Source organism: Mycteria americana, chromosome 4, assembly GCF_035582795.1.
Source record: "Mycteria americana isolate JAX WOST 10 ecotype Jacksonville Zoo and Gardens chromosome 4, USCA_MyAme_1.0, whole genome shotgun sequence".
Lineage (NCBI taxonomy): Eukaryota > Metazoa > Chordata > Aves > Ciconiiformes > Ciconiidae > Mycteria > Mycteria americana.
In genome coordinates, this window is record NC_134368.1 from 34,473,832 (window position 1) to 34,489,732 (window position 15,901).

Sequence of the window (15,901 nt, forward strand, 5' to 3'; positions counted from 1 at the left end):
TACAAACAGAGTGTCAGCACTGATTGGGGAAGGAAATTTCATTTTGAGAAAGACATGAAAGACTCAAGCATGGATTCAGAACCTCATTGCTAGTCATGTTTCAACAATAAATTGCTGTCTTTACAAATACTTCATTCAGTCAAGCAACATTAAGATGTGTCATGTAGTAAATATTTTGAAAGCTTTTAATTTCCATACTTTCCTAATATACAGCAGTTGAATACATCTATCATAAGAGATAGCTTAAAAAAAAAGCCAGAGAGGCTGTTGTGTACGAGCTGAAGAGACTGTTGCTTACCTCTTCTCTAAAGCAAATAAAGTGGGAAGTGTGTCATAGGCACACCTTACTGACTCATCTTACAAAAGTAACTGGGAATTACAGAACCCAGACTTTTGATCTTAAAACTGACTAGAACCTTAAAAACATACCTGGGTACAGTGGGAGGAGAATGTTCCAGTGAAAATGTGAAAACATTGCAGAGTATGTGGACAAAATGTTCTTTCTATGGATTTGGCACACTGAGAGTAGATACAATGCATACATTAGAAATAAGTAGATGAGCAGTTAATCTACTTCAGTGTTTCTTTTACTGATTTTCATGACCATTTCTCTGAACCTGTTTCGTAAAATAAAAAACAAATGCATATCTCAAAGCACTGGTTAAGCAACTGGATGTGCTTTTCTTAAATAATGTGATGCATTTTGCAAGCAATGCATTTTTTTCATAAGATTGACCATAAATCTCAACTAAATTATGCATTCATGTAAGTATTGTTTCTAATATTTCATTTAAAGTCTGGATTATATACTGCTGTGGATTAGATTGTTTTCTGAATATTTACAACTTCTGCAAAATGTTCTATGCTTTTTACTTATACAAGATGAGTAATAAGAATAAGTGAAATGGTGGCTTCACTCTCTAATGGTTGGTTTTAATGTACTGCAATGTTGCAGTATTTTTAACTTCTTTACTCAGTTCCACCAAAACAAGCTATCAAAAGTCTCTCACCTTGACACTGTAACCATTTACCTCCAGATACTGGACTTAATTTCTAAGATGGATTACAATTTCAAATTACTTGTAAATGCTTCTGATTTATCTACAGTTACAATTCCTGTTCCTTACTTAGCCTCTTTCCCCAGTTGGTGTAATATTTAGCCCCTCTGCATCTTTCTGTACGTACTATCAAAATAGGCTTGTGAAGTTAGGAATAGCAGAAGAAATAATGAGATCCAGTGATAACTACAGACCGCGTAGAGTCTAGTGAATCTCCCAGGCCAGCCTTTGGACGATATTCCTCTCCATTCAGTAGGCACTTATTAATGTCAATGAACTACAATCCCGTTTAGGATTAAGGTAACCTAGTGTAAAGAAGCTTTCATATCATCTGCCTATTTTGTATTTGGCTTTTGCTAATGCCTCCGTTTCAGAAACATCAATAATTTTCTATGCTTTTTATTTGGTGTTAGAAGTGAATTTTTTGGTACAGTGTTGACATGAAGGCACAAGAAACAAAACTAGAGAGAGAGCAGGACATACCTGAATAAAGAAGAAATACTTTCTTACAGCTTTTCATATACATAGGCTATTTGTTGAATGCTAACTGTGCACTGTGAGGTGAGGATGCATTCTGAATACTTAACCTGTGTATGGATTTATAACCCTCATTTTACAGGAGTACTTCTGAGCCATAGAAGTATTTGATCTTTCATGATTTTAATATTAAAACATATATCTAGTTTGTATGAGTGTGAGTTAAATTTAATGTAATATTAAGGAATTTGGTGAACAATATCTTTTTCCAATTGTACGTTTTTCACTTTTCACAGGAGACTCCAAAGTATGGTTGGAAGGAATATTACTCTTGTGTGATGACTGTAACCAGTGAACATCTCAGAGATCTATGGAAGCAATTTCGGAGGCGAGATATGCTGAGATAAAGGAAGAAAGAAGGATTATCTGCACTGGCTAGAACTATTTATTCCTATGAATTCTTAATGAAGAACAAACTAACCCAGGTGAATCATGAATCTTCCAGCTGCAGTGGAAAACACAGGACTTCTTTTCCACTTAATGTAGTGATTATCAGCTCTTACAACCGCTTTTAAGTATGTATTTTATTTAAACGACAAACTATCACCTGATTGGCAGAAGTCTTTTTTTTAAGAATACATTTTGAATATTATTTTTTATTATTTTGAGACATGTTTGTCATTTAAAAGAAAACAAAAGTAAGTTTTATACCTGGGTAGGCAAACGTTTTGGCAATGAAGAGAAACTGCCCCACATCAGCTTAGACTGTGAATTTGCTTTCAGAAGAGCACTACTAAAAATTTGTGCTAAATTGGGAATGAGAATACACTAAGTAGCATAATAATTATATATGAGTTGAATGTACAAATTAAATTCTTAGAAACTAACAAAGCTGTTACTTTAAAAAGAGTAAAGCTGTTATGGTTATAATGTGAATGATAGGTATTTACCTAGGAAAGGTACTGTATGGACTATAATGTTCAGATTCTCCAAGTCTTACTATTATGTTTATTAATTTATCCTTTAAAAAAAAATAGTACAGACTTTAAGACGTCTTACAAGCAGTATGTTGAAGAAGAGTCAAAATGTTCAAATTCATGTTAAGTAACACACACTTTATAATATTTATTATAAATTTTATTGCCATACATATAAATCCACTGATATATTTCTGGTAGAGTAAAACTTCATGTGTTTCTTGTGAATAGTGCACTTTTATATGAAGTAAGATGTGGCACTGAGTAGAAATTATAGTTGTTTAATTTGCTACTCTGGAATGCAGTATCTGAAAAATAGATCAATAACTTGTGTTTGTGTCAAACAAAAAAGCAAAACAAAACATGAATGCATGCAGCATTACAAAGCAACACTCACTAAGTAAAATTATTTGAGTATAACGCATCAAATATTAGACATAAATTAGGCCTTACAAAGTTTATGGAGACTACAGGCAATCAGTAGCCACCATGACCTTTCATGCCCTGTAGGTTTAGATGTTACTGAAAACAGTGGTAAGGACACTGGTACATTTGGTTTTCATATTCTCTTTGCTATTCAGCACCAGCGTTTTTCCTTACTGCCTTTCAAGATGATTGTTAGGTGGTGTGAATTAAACCCAAACGAACATGAACACACATTTCTTATATCCTTCTTGAAAAGGTTCACTGGACATTAAATAAGTTTGTATCTATTTACGAATAATCTGTGCCTTGAAATATTTCTAGCTGAACACATGCACACTAAAATTAATGTCAGGAAATCATTATCAGAAAGGCAAATATTTGGTGGAGTCTGACAATTAAAATAGAACCAAAATAATGGTCTTAAATCTTCTATTACTCCAAATACCTGTAAGCAAACTTCTCAAAATCATATTTAATGCACATGTTGCTCAAATACCATCTTACATCACATGTGAATAGAAAAGATGTATAGCATCTGTGTAAGTACACCTAAGTTTAGAAATGTTTGATTTATAGTAAGATTTATCTTTGCTAAAAATCAAAACAAAATTAAAAGGAAGATGTTTTTAAGAAATTCCACTCTGGGAATCTTAGAAAAAAAAATGTGCTAGGTGTCGCTTTTATCTGAGAAAAAGCCAGTTCAGAAAGCTTTTGAAGGATGCCACTTTAGTCAATATTTCATGATAAATACTTACCAATTTCCACCTTGGCATCCTTAAACTACCGACAACAAGAAAAATCAAATAAATTGGGAGAAAGACACAACAGAACATGGATAAGCTGCAATCCCTGTGTGATCATTTAGGGAATTAATTGCATTCAGTGTATCGTCTTGGTACAGAGAACTGTCTCACTGCTTCTTGTCAGCATATGCAAAACCCAATTTGCTACTTCAGTGATGAAGGACAAAAAATGGGAAGAAAGGATAGGGAGTTACTGAAGGGGTTCCCATCCTTCCTCTTCATTCACTACTGCCCATTCACAGTGATCCTCCCCTTGGAGGAAGCAGCAGCACCATCATCATTTTGCTCCTCCACTGCCCTAGGCAATAGTGCACTTTGCTTTTATGGCTGGCTTGAGACAATTTTATTGTTTTTCTATATATTTCCTAACTATAGCCACTTAATATAAAATAGAATGTGAAAGTGTCAGATTAGTTTTTAAGAGTATTTTTTTCTCATGTTTAATAATAAGTTATTTAATACAAATATGAATATATGCATATAATATTCTTGTTTATTTCCAAATAAATGCACTTGAAACTAATTTTCTTTGCAGTGTACATAATTCAAATTCTTTTGTCATAAAAAAAAATCTTTTTTTGCATAACATGACTGTACAAGTGCTTTGAATTAGAACATCTCACCATCGCAAAAAAATAGACTTTTTTGTTTCTTTTGGTCATTTCTTTAGGTAGCTTTGCTTTTCTGCCACAGAATTCTGTATAAAAGAGCTGGAAGTGCAAGGACAGACAGGTGAAAACAAAGCAGGATAATGGGACATGCCATCTGCTATAGAGGCACCCCTTGGATAGGCAGCAGTCACTGTGCACAACAAAACCTTACTCAAAATCCACCAAATTCCTGGCAGCAGAGAAGATTTGTATGCCGCAACTAAACTATGTGAAAAGTTGCGTAAATGAAGGCTTTTTGTAAAAACAGCTCCTGTTCTCTTCTGTAAGTTAAGAAACCTGTAATCATGTAGGAAGATACTCAGTGGATGTGTAGGAACTGCCCACTGATGCCCAGACCAGCTGTAAATTGTGATAAAATGGTAACTATTAAACCTGCAGCTTTGGGTGGTTTTGTGATACTAACTAACTTTTGTCTGAGCTCTGACGAATGTGTTCCCAGCAGAATATCCTGTACTGCATGCTGCTCCTTGCTAATCTTCTTCTGACGTGTAAGATCGCATTGGCAGTTTCCCTCCTTGCACATTTTGGCAGTAAGTCAAAATAATTACTTCCACTGCAGATTCTTGTGTTGTATGACATGGAAAGTTATCAGCCTGAAGAAAAAGAAGCACTATTTAAGAGTGACTTGCAGCAGATTGTTGGTCACACTGCCTGGTTTCTATAGTTATTTGATGTTTTCCACCTAAATATCAGGATAAGGATGCACTGAAATAAAATGGGAAAAAAATCCTAGAATCATAGAATCATTAAGGTTGGAAAAGACCTCTAAGATCATCTAGTCCAACCGTCAACCCAACACCTCCATGCTTACTAAACCATATCTCAAAGTGCCACATCTACACATTTTTTTAACTCCTCCAGGGATGGTGACTCCACCACGTCTCTGGGCAGCCTGTTCCAATGGTTGAGCACCCTTTCAGTAAAGAAATTTTTCCTAATATCCAATCTAAACCTCTCCTGACACAACTTGAGGCCATTTCCTCTCATCCTATCACTTGTTACCTGGGAGAAGAGACCGACCCCCACCTCTCTACAACCTCCTTTCAGGTAGTTGTAGAGAGCAATAAGGTCTCCCCTCAGCCTCCTTTTCTCCAGGCTAAACAACCCCAGTTCCCTCAGCTGCTCCTCATAAGACTTCTGCTCCAGACCCTTCACCAGCTTCGTTGCCCTTCTCTGGACACGCTCCAGCACCTCAATGTCTCTCTTGTAGTGGGGGGCCCAAAACTGAACACAGGATTCGAGGTGCGGCCTCACCAGTGCCGAGTACAGGGGCACAATTGCTTTCCTAGTCCTGCTGGCCACACTATTTCTGATACAAGCCAGGATGCTGTTGGCTTTCTTGGCCACCTGGGCACACTGCTGGCTCATATTCAGCTGGCTGTCAACCAGCACCCCCAGGTCCTTTTCTGCCAGGCAGCTTTCCAGCCACTCTTCCCCAAGCCTGTAGCGTTGCATGGGGTTGCTGTGGCCCAAGTGCAGGACCTTGCACTTGGCCTTGTTAAACCTCATACAATTGACCTCAGCCCATCGATCCAGCCTGTCCAGGTCCCTCTGCAGAGCCTTCCTACCCTCAAGCAGATCCACACTCCCACACAACTTGGTGTCATCTGCAAACTTACTGAGGGTGCACCTGATCCCTTTGTCCACATCATTGATAAAGATATTAAACAGAACTGGCCCCCATACTGAGGGGTATCTATAAATGATAGAGGAATTTCTCACTTTGATTTGACATTGCATAATATTATTTACGTAATTATGTGTCTTGCTCTCTTGTCCCACTGAGGACACTTTCAAGTTTCTAGCAAAAGAACTCCAGACTAATACTTGCAGAAGGAAAAGAATCAGACCAAAAGCTCACTATTCAAAAATTAATCTGAAACAAAACTAATTTGTAGCAATACCAAGTCTGAACTCCCCTTAAAATCAAGCCCAAATTAGTATAAATATTTTCTCATATATGTGAGGTTTGAACTTACAGTATTTTTCCCTATATCTGAAAATCTATGAAAGCATTTGGCACCCTGAACCTATCAGCAGATGGTGCCCTTAATATTATGTTCTTTTTCTTACGCGCACAATAAAATACAGGGGGGTGTGCTTTAATCTTGAATGGGTAATGTTAATTTTTACCACTTGTTTGACTTACAAATTCTTCCCACAGAGGAGCATTATTATTAGCTAGGAGCGTTCTGTAAAAATATTAGTACCCACTTGAAAATTTTACTATAAAAATACGTAATTTTATATATATAAACATTCATAGAAACAGCAACATATTAAATGTATTTTAGTAATATGTTTGTTTATGTAAGCAAATAAACTATTACTCCTGGGTTTTTTTTAAAAATACACACAGCTGAGTTACCTATTTATATGTCCACCTTAATTTAAAAAGAAATGAATTTAAATTAATATCACTGCACAGGAACTTTTCCAGTTCCTGTTTGATAGCTATCCATTGCAAGTAACTTTTCATTTACAGTTTTCTTCTGACAACAAATTTATAATCCTTCTCCTTTTTAAGCAACCGTACCCATAAGCCATGATTTTTTAATACCTGTTTCTACTGTTAAAGTGGGTTTAGGTGATTTGCCTGAGGTTGTAAGTTCTGGTTTGAAACAATGAACTCTAACTCGCTCTAACCCTGATTCAGAAGCTACAACCTAGATTCAAAAGAGGGTAGTGCTGCAAAAATAAACTTTCAAGTACTCCGATCTCTGCAGTAAAATACTGAGCCTGAAGGTAGTCACCTAGGCTCTCTTAATGGATCCATGCAGAGAATTGCACGAGATCTGTTTTAAATCGGCAGACTAGCTAAACTAGTTAACCAGGCAGTACTGAGTACAGGGATGTGGTCAGATGTTGCTCCTGGGAGCTGTGCGTTCTCACGCGCATCCTCCATGGCCAGTAGCACCTGTGTGACAGGCGGGTGAGATGGCTCAGTTAGGAATTAACACAGCAAAAAAACCAAGTATCACACATGTATGTATGTATGTGATTCAACTGAAACAGCCCCCAGTTACAAAAGTGCTGGGGACAGCATATGAGAGGGAGTGAAAAAACATTGCCTGAAGCAGAGATGAAAAGCAGGGTAATGGCAGTCTGGATTCAGAGAGACTTGAGCTGCTGTGGTAGTTGCTATCAAATTATGCTTCTTGCCAGAGATAACATAGCTTGTGAAGAGAAGAATACGCCATTGCACTTGGAAACTGCATGACAAAACCCCGTACAAGGAGCAGGGACTGGAATCCAGAAGTCCCTGTTTTGGGCAAATGCCCTGAGAGGCTGCTGAAGCATTTACTTTCTCTGATGCTGTGAATCTTGCATCCTTTTCTATATCATTTCATAATGACAGTGGACAAATTGCCAAAACTGGCTTACAAACTGGCGATTAAAACACTTCCATAGGAAGTGGAAAGAAGGAAATTGTAGCTGTCACTGCATTTTGTGCAGAGACGTATTCTGAGGATCGCCGGCAACAGAAAGCATGGACATAGGCAGGTATCTCATCCCTGGACAATGATCAAACCTAGATGTGTCACCAGGGTACTGAGCAGCTCAGCCCCGCCAAGGCATTTCAGGGCATTAGCTGTGTAAAAGCGGTTTTAAATTGCCTGATCTAAAAAAAAGGGGGCTGTCAGACTGATAGTTTTAGATTTAGATGCCTGCTTTTGGAGTCAACCATCAAGCCACATAACTTCTACTCCAAAGGGCAGAAACCACTGGATCAGTGGACACAGCATGGGATGTCTCTAGATGGGGTAAGGTTTCTCACATACAGCTCTTTAGGGGCTTTCCACTCTAGGGGTTGTGATTTTTGCCTAAGTAGAGACACGTAGAGTAGAACTTGTTTAAATTTTTCCCTCCTTAAGTGGCAAAAGGGGAAGCAGCAGGGGAATGAAAACTCCAGGATGAATATGTCTGGGAGAAAACAATGCAATGAAAAAATTACTGCTGAAAGTGACTGAAGAGTGGGTGGATAATAAGCCCAAATACGACTTTAAACAACCTCCCTGAAGGCAGACTCTGACAAATACAGTATTGTATCAATTCAGGGGTAGCAATCAAGAAATTCCAGGAAGGACTTCATTACTTGAAAAGGAGCTAAATGAGCCTCTCCTGTGGAGAACCAGGCAAATTTCCACATTGGGGAAAAGTAAAAATAAAATTAAAAAACCTCATACAGCAACAGTTAGGTTTGGGTATCCAAACAGTTGCAAATAATTAAGTACCTAGCTAGGATGAAGGGAGAGCAAGAGGATGAATACATCTGGGCCAGCCCTTCAATTCAAATAAATCTGACAGCTAGACTGAGACTGGAGAGGCTACTAAGCTGCTTATTTTCATGTAGCTGGGAGCCACGAACTGTACACAGATGGTACTTGACTCCAGCTGGGATGCAACATACATTTTCTAAGTGATATCTTATGCCAGAGACTGCAGAGAGATTTCTTTTTCTACGTGTGGTAAGTGTGGTCCAACACCCACACATTCTGGAGAGAAGCAAGCGGCACAGTCACTGTCATGAAGGTCAGAGAGCATCCCTGTAGAGCCACCGGTTTGCCTAATTAGTGACATGTGTCTGTATGTCTGTGTCTATGTGTATTCCTGCTTCTAGCTGGTCTGTGTATTGCACTCATGTGACAGCAAAATTCATACTCCTGTCCTATTGTCCCTCCTCCTCTTGCTGCTCCACTGAACATGTGGGACACACAGTGGGGGAGAAAGTATTCCACCATAGCAGAATCCTTACATAGAGGAGGAGATGTTCAGAGTCTATAAGCTGTAAGTTCCTAGTCAGATTCTCTGAAAAATACTTCTTAAATTGAGAGCATTTTGCTTGTGTGTTTATTTATCATTCACTGTATTCTGCATATACTTAGTTTGGGACTTTTTAATTGACCAAATACTGTGCTTAAAATCATCAGGAAGTTATTATAAGATTATAAAATTAATCATGCTTTATAATTTTCAAACAGTTCTAGCACAGTAAATCTGTGACATCTTAAAATGATCTAATAATATGAAGTCTTATTTTTCCACACTCAGTTGTTGTAATGGTAGTCTTAAGAGTTCAGTGTAATTTTATAGCTGAAATGTAATGAGCTAGATACACATACGGTATTTCCAGCTACTCATCATAACCTATGAATGGACAGTAAATGTGAACATCTATGGCCAGCCTTGGATATTAAATCCGCAGGAGCCTGAATGAATGCTAAAGTAATTCCTTGACAAATGCTCTCTTACTGCAGTACTGTGGTATTCAAATCACGTATACATTAAAAAGAACACTGTTAATTTACATAATCACTTTTGTTTCTTTTCTTTTGTGGCTCATTTTACTTTTTTATTCTTACTGTTTTGAAATTTTATGACCTTTCAAGCTGGTACAAAACTGAGCTCTGAAGAGACTCTCTATGCTAAATTATCAGTAACATAATTTTTCTCTGCTGTATATTAAACACCTGCCCTCGCTTGAAATTGCCTTCTATTTTGCTGCCATTACTTTATGACATTGATTATCAGGAATTGTTTATCACATCTTAATAAAAGACATTCAAGATGTCTGTGTAACTTCATTAGCCATGTACAAGCCTTCTACTACTGTTTGCTCTAGATGGATGACTTGCACAGGAGTAGTTTTTAATTAGGACTGCATGCTCAGGTACCAAGGTGACTTTCCTCAGAAAGCGGCACTATTTCCACTCTCTGCTTCTGTATCTAAACCCAGCTGGAATCTACCTGTCAGCGCACATGGAAGGAGAGAGCACCTGCTTCGTTAACATCATCTGATCAAGGACTTTGTCAAGTGGGATGACAAGGAGAAGGGGGGAAGCCAAACATATGGAGGCGCAAACCCAACCGAACAACAATAACAGAGACAACAGCAGGGAACAGCACTGGTCAGCCAGACTAATTGGCAAGGGTATGTGGAGCGGGAGGATGCTTGTTTCAGCAAGATCGGCTGGATGAGGACCTTGTCAAAATGCAGTGAGCACCAAACTGGACCAGGCGGCGAGTCAGGGACCGTGGAGCAGGTAAGAGGGCCTGGGATCCAGGCAGGGGTGTCAGACAACCAGGGAGGCTGTGCCGGTACTCAGGGATCTGCACCTGCACGTGCGCTTGTGAACACAGAGTGTGGGGTGTGTGTGTGCGCGCTTTCTCTAGTGAACCTCACCCCTGACGGGAGAAGTGGACTTTGCTGTTGGTACTTGTGTGAGTCCTATACGTAGGTGCTGCTGAAGTTGCCACTGGTTGAGCGGGAAAGCAGCAGGCACGTCCAGCAGCCTGGGACGGAGATGCCGGTTCCCTGGGCTGGGCTCCAGTGGCCAGGCAGGAGGATGCCTGGCTCCGGAGCTGCGGGTGGCAGCCCCTTCCTGTAACATCCCTCCACGCTACCTAGATCGCACAACCTGATACAAAGAATAGTCAGACACGGTAATGTTAGAAATGTATTCCAGAAGAGACACTTTTTAAAAAAATTCACCAGCAATACCTTGCATATACCTTGCCTGAGGGGAAAAGCTGAGTGGTACCACTTACAACAAAGACATTTTGTTTTGATTTGCCAAACACTCAAGCCTCCTCCTCAAACCTCAGCTACTCTCAGCCCAGCTCCTGACATGAAGAAAAGCCAGTAAATTACCTTCGTTTCCTCAGTCTTTTCCTTGTGAACATTTCATATAAGCATCAATAAACTGTGCCCCAAGTAACCTCTCTCATTGTAGAGAGAGGCTGCCTGAGTACAGTCATTTGGGAAATCTGTCCACGAATCCCTAATGGTTCGGATTATCCCAGGATTTACTTTTGCCATAACGCAGTGCTCCTTTGAATATGCTCGCTCTTGAGTTGTTCTGCTGCTACCTAAAATTTCTGCAGGTCATACCATAGAGGGAGGAGAAGGAGGAAAGGCACAGAAGAAAAGGTCCCTCATGACCCATCCGGAGAGTGATGAGAGTCGTGGAGGGAATAGAAAGGAACTGTGGGCATGAAGGAGAGCTAGAGAGCCCACGTCCATGGGGAGAAGCCACGAGGGCAGGAGAGAGGGATTCTTTACAGCTCTCTGACCAAAGGATGCTCCAAGGTAATTGGGAGTATGCGTCCAGGCAGGCTTTTTTGTCCCCACTAAATTAAAGTAAGATTTCCCTGTTTATTTCACCAAATGGCCTAATTTTGAACCAGAATGACCATGATTTTGGAGCTCCGGTAAAGAGTATGCTATAATAATTACTACTAATGTAATTATTAGCATACTAAATAAGAAAATTCTGATTATTGTGAAATCTGAGCAGTGAGAATAGGGTGGTATTGGCCATGGAAAAGTTAGAAAGCTGGACTACAGAAGGCCATTTCCATGAAGGGGTGATAAAAAGCCTCTGACCAGAAACTGTATGATATAATTCGAGGTCTTTGTAACACATCATCTTTTTATTCCCACATCTCTGGCAAACTGCCACCTCTCTATATACATAATTTTGTATAATAACTATTATTTCAAAGAATTAATCACTACGTTAAAAAGTCTTCTCTACTGTTTACCATGTTTCCCTGGCATGTGTCATCGTTAATAAGCCCCATATCACATACAGCGTTTTAAAATGGTTTATAGGAAAAAGCTTTTCATAGCCCCCAAGTACGATGCAAAAACTAATTCACCCTTATGCATACAGTTCCCAGCTGCTGACTTCTCATGGTACAGCCATGTGTCCCTGGAAACACACAACACAGTAGATGCATGATCCTTTGTACCTGAGAGAGGTCACTGTCAGGTATTTCCAAATAAGCGCAAAAAGCCATCAAATGAAGTAAATTGCCTTCATTTCTTTTAACTTTTGCCAGTAAAGCATGGGGTATGCCTTGAAGCGGTGGTAATTTTGTTCCTTATACTTTTAAAATCTGTTTTGAATAATGATGGATGTTTTCATTAAACATACTGAAGTCAAATCCTTTAAATGTTCTATTAAAATGCTGGCCTCAGTGATGACTTGCATAATTACTTACAGGTAAAATATAGTGGGTTTATTGTCTATGTCATGTTGGGTTTGGTCCTTTTCCTCTTGTTCTGTGAAATACAGTATGTAGGAATATCAAATCTAGTTTTTCAGTACCGTTCACTATATGTCTGCCTTTTTAATGTATCATACATAATTCCCCATTATGCAGAATCTTTTCTTAAGTTATTACATTCCAATCTTTCGATGGCATCATATCTTGTTCATTTCTCTTCTATAATAACTATACATTGTGAAGATGATTTCACTGAGCCATCCGCAATGATATACGAGCCTTTTTCTTGAACAGGCAAAGATAATTTACTGCCATGGGATATGTAATATTCCTCTCGATACATCATTCTGTATTGCTCATTCAGCCAGTTCACCGTGGCTAACTGAAATTCCTCAGCCCAATCTTACAATAATGAGGGGTGCATGATTTTGCATTACATAGAAACACTGCAGCCATATGGTCAACTTCTTTTTCTGTCTCTTCAATAAACATGCTGGTGACTCCGTTTCATGCTCTGGAACCTGGCAGCACACCTACTATTGTTTTTGTCTTATTTTCTCTATTTTGTTCCCTTTCACAGCCTGTTTCCTAATGAATGGCAGTGGTATGCCTTCCAGGTTGTGAGTACTTAGCTTCATGTGTAGCCTCCCATGCGAGACATTATACAAGCCTTTTTTCCAAGTCCAAACACATTTTAATCAGCCAGCTCTTTCCTACCTACTGTGCCGCCGATGCTCCGAGAGACTCCAACAGATTGCAGAAATACTACGGGCCGTGCTCGGCATTTCTAATTCTGGAACAATAATTCAGCAACAATTTGGGTGCCCGTACTGCAACGCAGTCTGGGTTTACTATGACATTTCACAAGCGTTTCATTACGATGGCCATAACGTAAAGCCTTTTCGGGTAAGAGTGAGTCAGCACAATCCGACGCCACCTTCCCTTGGCCGAACATCCACCAAGAGCAGGGTCGGCCACCGCGGCCTCCCACGGCCTCTTGCTCGCTGTGACACGGCAGCCTGCGGCACTTGTTGCTCATTATATGCTACTCCGAAACACGATTTGCAAATGAGGCAGCACTTTTCCTAACCAAGTGTTTTGAAGTATTTCCAAGGGCAGTTAAGTATCACCACCCCTATTTCAGAGGCGGAAAAGCCGGAGGAAGCTGGGCTGGGCACCGGAGTTCAACGCGGGGAGACGCCATCGGTGCCTCCAGCCACGTCAACACCCGAAGGCTCCCGCACGTGCCGGATGCCCGAGAAACGTAACTCATTCTGTAATGAGCCGGGCTGCTCCGCGGCCCGGCCCCAAACTTTGAGGGAGTGCTTCCCGCTATCGCCCACGGCAGGCGGCGGGAACGTCCCCTTCCCTCCCGGGCCCGGGGCGGCCGGAACCGGGCGGACCCTGAGGGGACGCTGCGGCCCCTCGGGCGGCTCTTCCCGCCCCGCCCTGCCCCTGCCCTGCCCTGCCCTGCCCGGGGGGAGCGGCGGGCGGGCGGTGGGAGGAGCGGCCCTGCCGGAGAGCCCTGTCAGCGCGGGAGGGAGGGACCGGGGCGGGCTCCGGCGGGGTGCGCGGCCGGGGCCCGGGCCCCCGGAGCGAGCGGCCGGGATGCGGTGCGGGAAGATGGCGGCACCGCCGCCGCCGCCGCCAGCCGGGGCGGCAGGCGCTTGGGGCGGCGTGCGGCGGCGCTGCCAGCGGCTGCTGTACTGGGTGCCGGTGCTCTTCATCTCCAGCATCCTCTGCTGGTCCTACTACGCCTATGTCACCCAGCTCTGCCTGCGTGAGTGCCGCCGCGGGGGCGGGGGGCGCCGACGGGCTCCCGCGGGACGGGGGTGGGCGCCGCCGCCGCCCCGGCTGGGAGAGCGCGGCCGGGCTCCCGCCGCCCGCGCCTGCCGGGACGGGGGCGGCGGGCGGCGGCGTTGCCTGTTGTTTGTCGGCGCCGGGGCCGCCCCTGGCCGCCGCCGCCGCCACGCCCGCGGGTCGGGCTGGGCCGGGGCCGGGGCTGGGGCTGCGCCGCCGCATGCGGCCGGCGACGGGCTGGGCTGGGCTGGGCCGGGCCGGGCCGGGCCGGGCGGGCTGGAGAGGGGCCGAGCGACCCCCCCGCCTCAGCCCGGTCCCCCCCAGGCGGCCGGGGTCGCGCTGGGCCTCCGCGCTGCCTCGTCCCCCCCGCGACCTGGTCGCGCGCAGTCTCCACTTCCACGCGAGGAGGGAGCCGATCGCGGGGGGCTTCCGACGGGAGCGAGCTTTGCTCCGTGGCGAGCACAGCGTGTGACACCCCAGCCCTGAGCGTGGGACCTGGAGGCTCCCTGGGCAGACGGCGTGAGCAAAGTTAGCGGTCCCTTTGTTTTCTTCCCACTGCGTGACAGCACGTATACATACATACACACACACACACACATATATATATGTGTAAAAAACCCCAGGGTGTTCTGTCAGCCAACGTGGAAGCGGGAACAGCTAACAGAAAATCCCCGAGTCTCCCCGTGCCGCTCTTCAGACGCCTAGAAGACGCCTGGCTGTCACAACTTCTTGGTCCGCCCTTGGCATCGGCAGCCTGCAGTTCATTCAGGAGTCATCCTGACCGTGCTCCTTGGCTCTTCCTTAGCGTTAGGCAAATAATTAATCACATACTGGCGACTGGGTGTGATCAGAGTATTTGTGTGAATTTCAGTAGTCAAGCCAGAAGGATTTATTAAACGACCAGCTCGCTTGGGCTCCCTTGTGAATTAATTTCAGTTTCTGTTGCGGTATATCTTGTAGGAAGCAATTTAATCTTTGAATTTTAGAGGCTAATGTACAGCGTACTGATGTTTCATGAACAGCGTTATAATAATGGCACAAAGGAATACAAATTAGCTGTTGTCTCCCCTTTCCCCTCTACTGTAGGTGAGGTTCATAGTGACTGTTGGTCATTTAGCGTCTGTTTAAGGAACAGCAGTGAGGGGAAAATACCCAGCTCAAGCAGAGTGCATTTATATGCCTATATAACTTTGCCAGACTTCAGCTGTTCATGTTGAAAATCTCAGCAGTCTGGTACCTAATTTTGGAATTTTTTTTAACAGAAAACTGTGATAAAATTTTTGTCCTACAGATGCTTGGCTGAGCAGTTGAGACATTAAGCAAAAAATGATTGCCAGGCCTAGCCCCTTTGTTTTGGAAGGAGGTATCAAGGCTTGTTGTGGTTCCTTTATTGGAGGTGGGCTTTTTACATCCTTTTTTCACTAACAACATTCACGTCTGTTAGTTTTAAATGCTGCTCTTCAACTAGAAATTGGGACTTGAGTTGCTGCGCCCTCACGAGAGGAGGACTGAAGTGTCTACCTCCAGCGCAAGGAAGTGAATTGTCTGGAAGGTTGTGGGAGAAGTTGACTGAGCGAGCCTGGAAAGGGGAGCTGTAAGCTGACACAAGGAGGGCAAGGATGTTTTGGGGGAAGTGGCCCTATACTTAACATCTGTCCTAATGTACGCAGCCCCAT

The 15,901-nt window shown here is 42.7% G+C and overlaps 2 protein-coding genes across 5 annotated transcripts in view; both read left to right on the top strand.

The window, feature by feature from the left end:
• Positions 1-4,218, top strand: part of MICU3 (mitochondrial calcium uptake family member 3) — a 58,438-nt gene extending 54,220 nt beyond the window's left edge. For 3 of the 4 annotated variants that reach the window (XM_075500137.1, XM_075500140.1, XM_075500138.1), the window contains one exon: positions 1,832-4,217. In XM_075500137.1, coding sequence (XP_075356252.1) covers positions 1,832-1,942 — 111 coding nt within the window. In that variant the 3' untranslated portion in view covers positions 1,943-4,217. Of the gene's footprint in view, positions 1-1,831 lie in introns of all 4 variants that reach the window. The other variant, XM_075500139.1, reaches the window with a different exon arrangement.
• A 9,673-nt stretch (positions 4,219-13,891) lies between these two features.
• The window catches only part of ZDHHC2 (zDHHC palmitoyltransferase 2), a 37,261-nt gene continuing 35,251 nt past the window's right edge, over positions 13,892-15,901 (top strand). Inside the window, exon 1 of the mRNA XM_075500142.1 lies at positions 13,892-14,205. Within this exon, the coding sequence (XP_075356257.1) occupies positions 14,034-14,205 (172 nt within the window). The 5' untranslated portion in view covers positions 13,892-14,033. The remainder of the gene's footprint in view (positions 14,206-15,901) is intronic.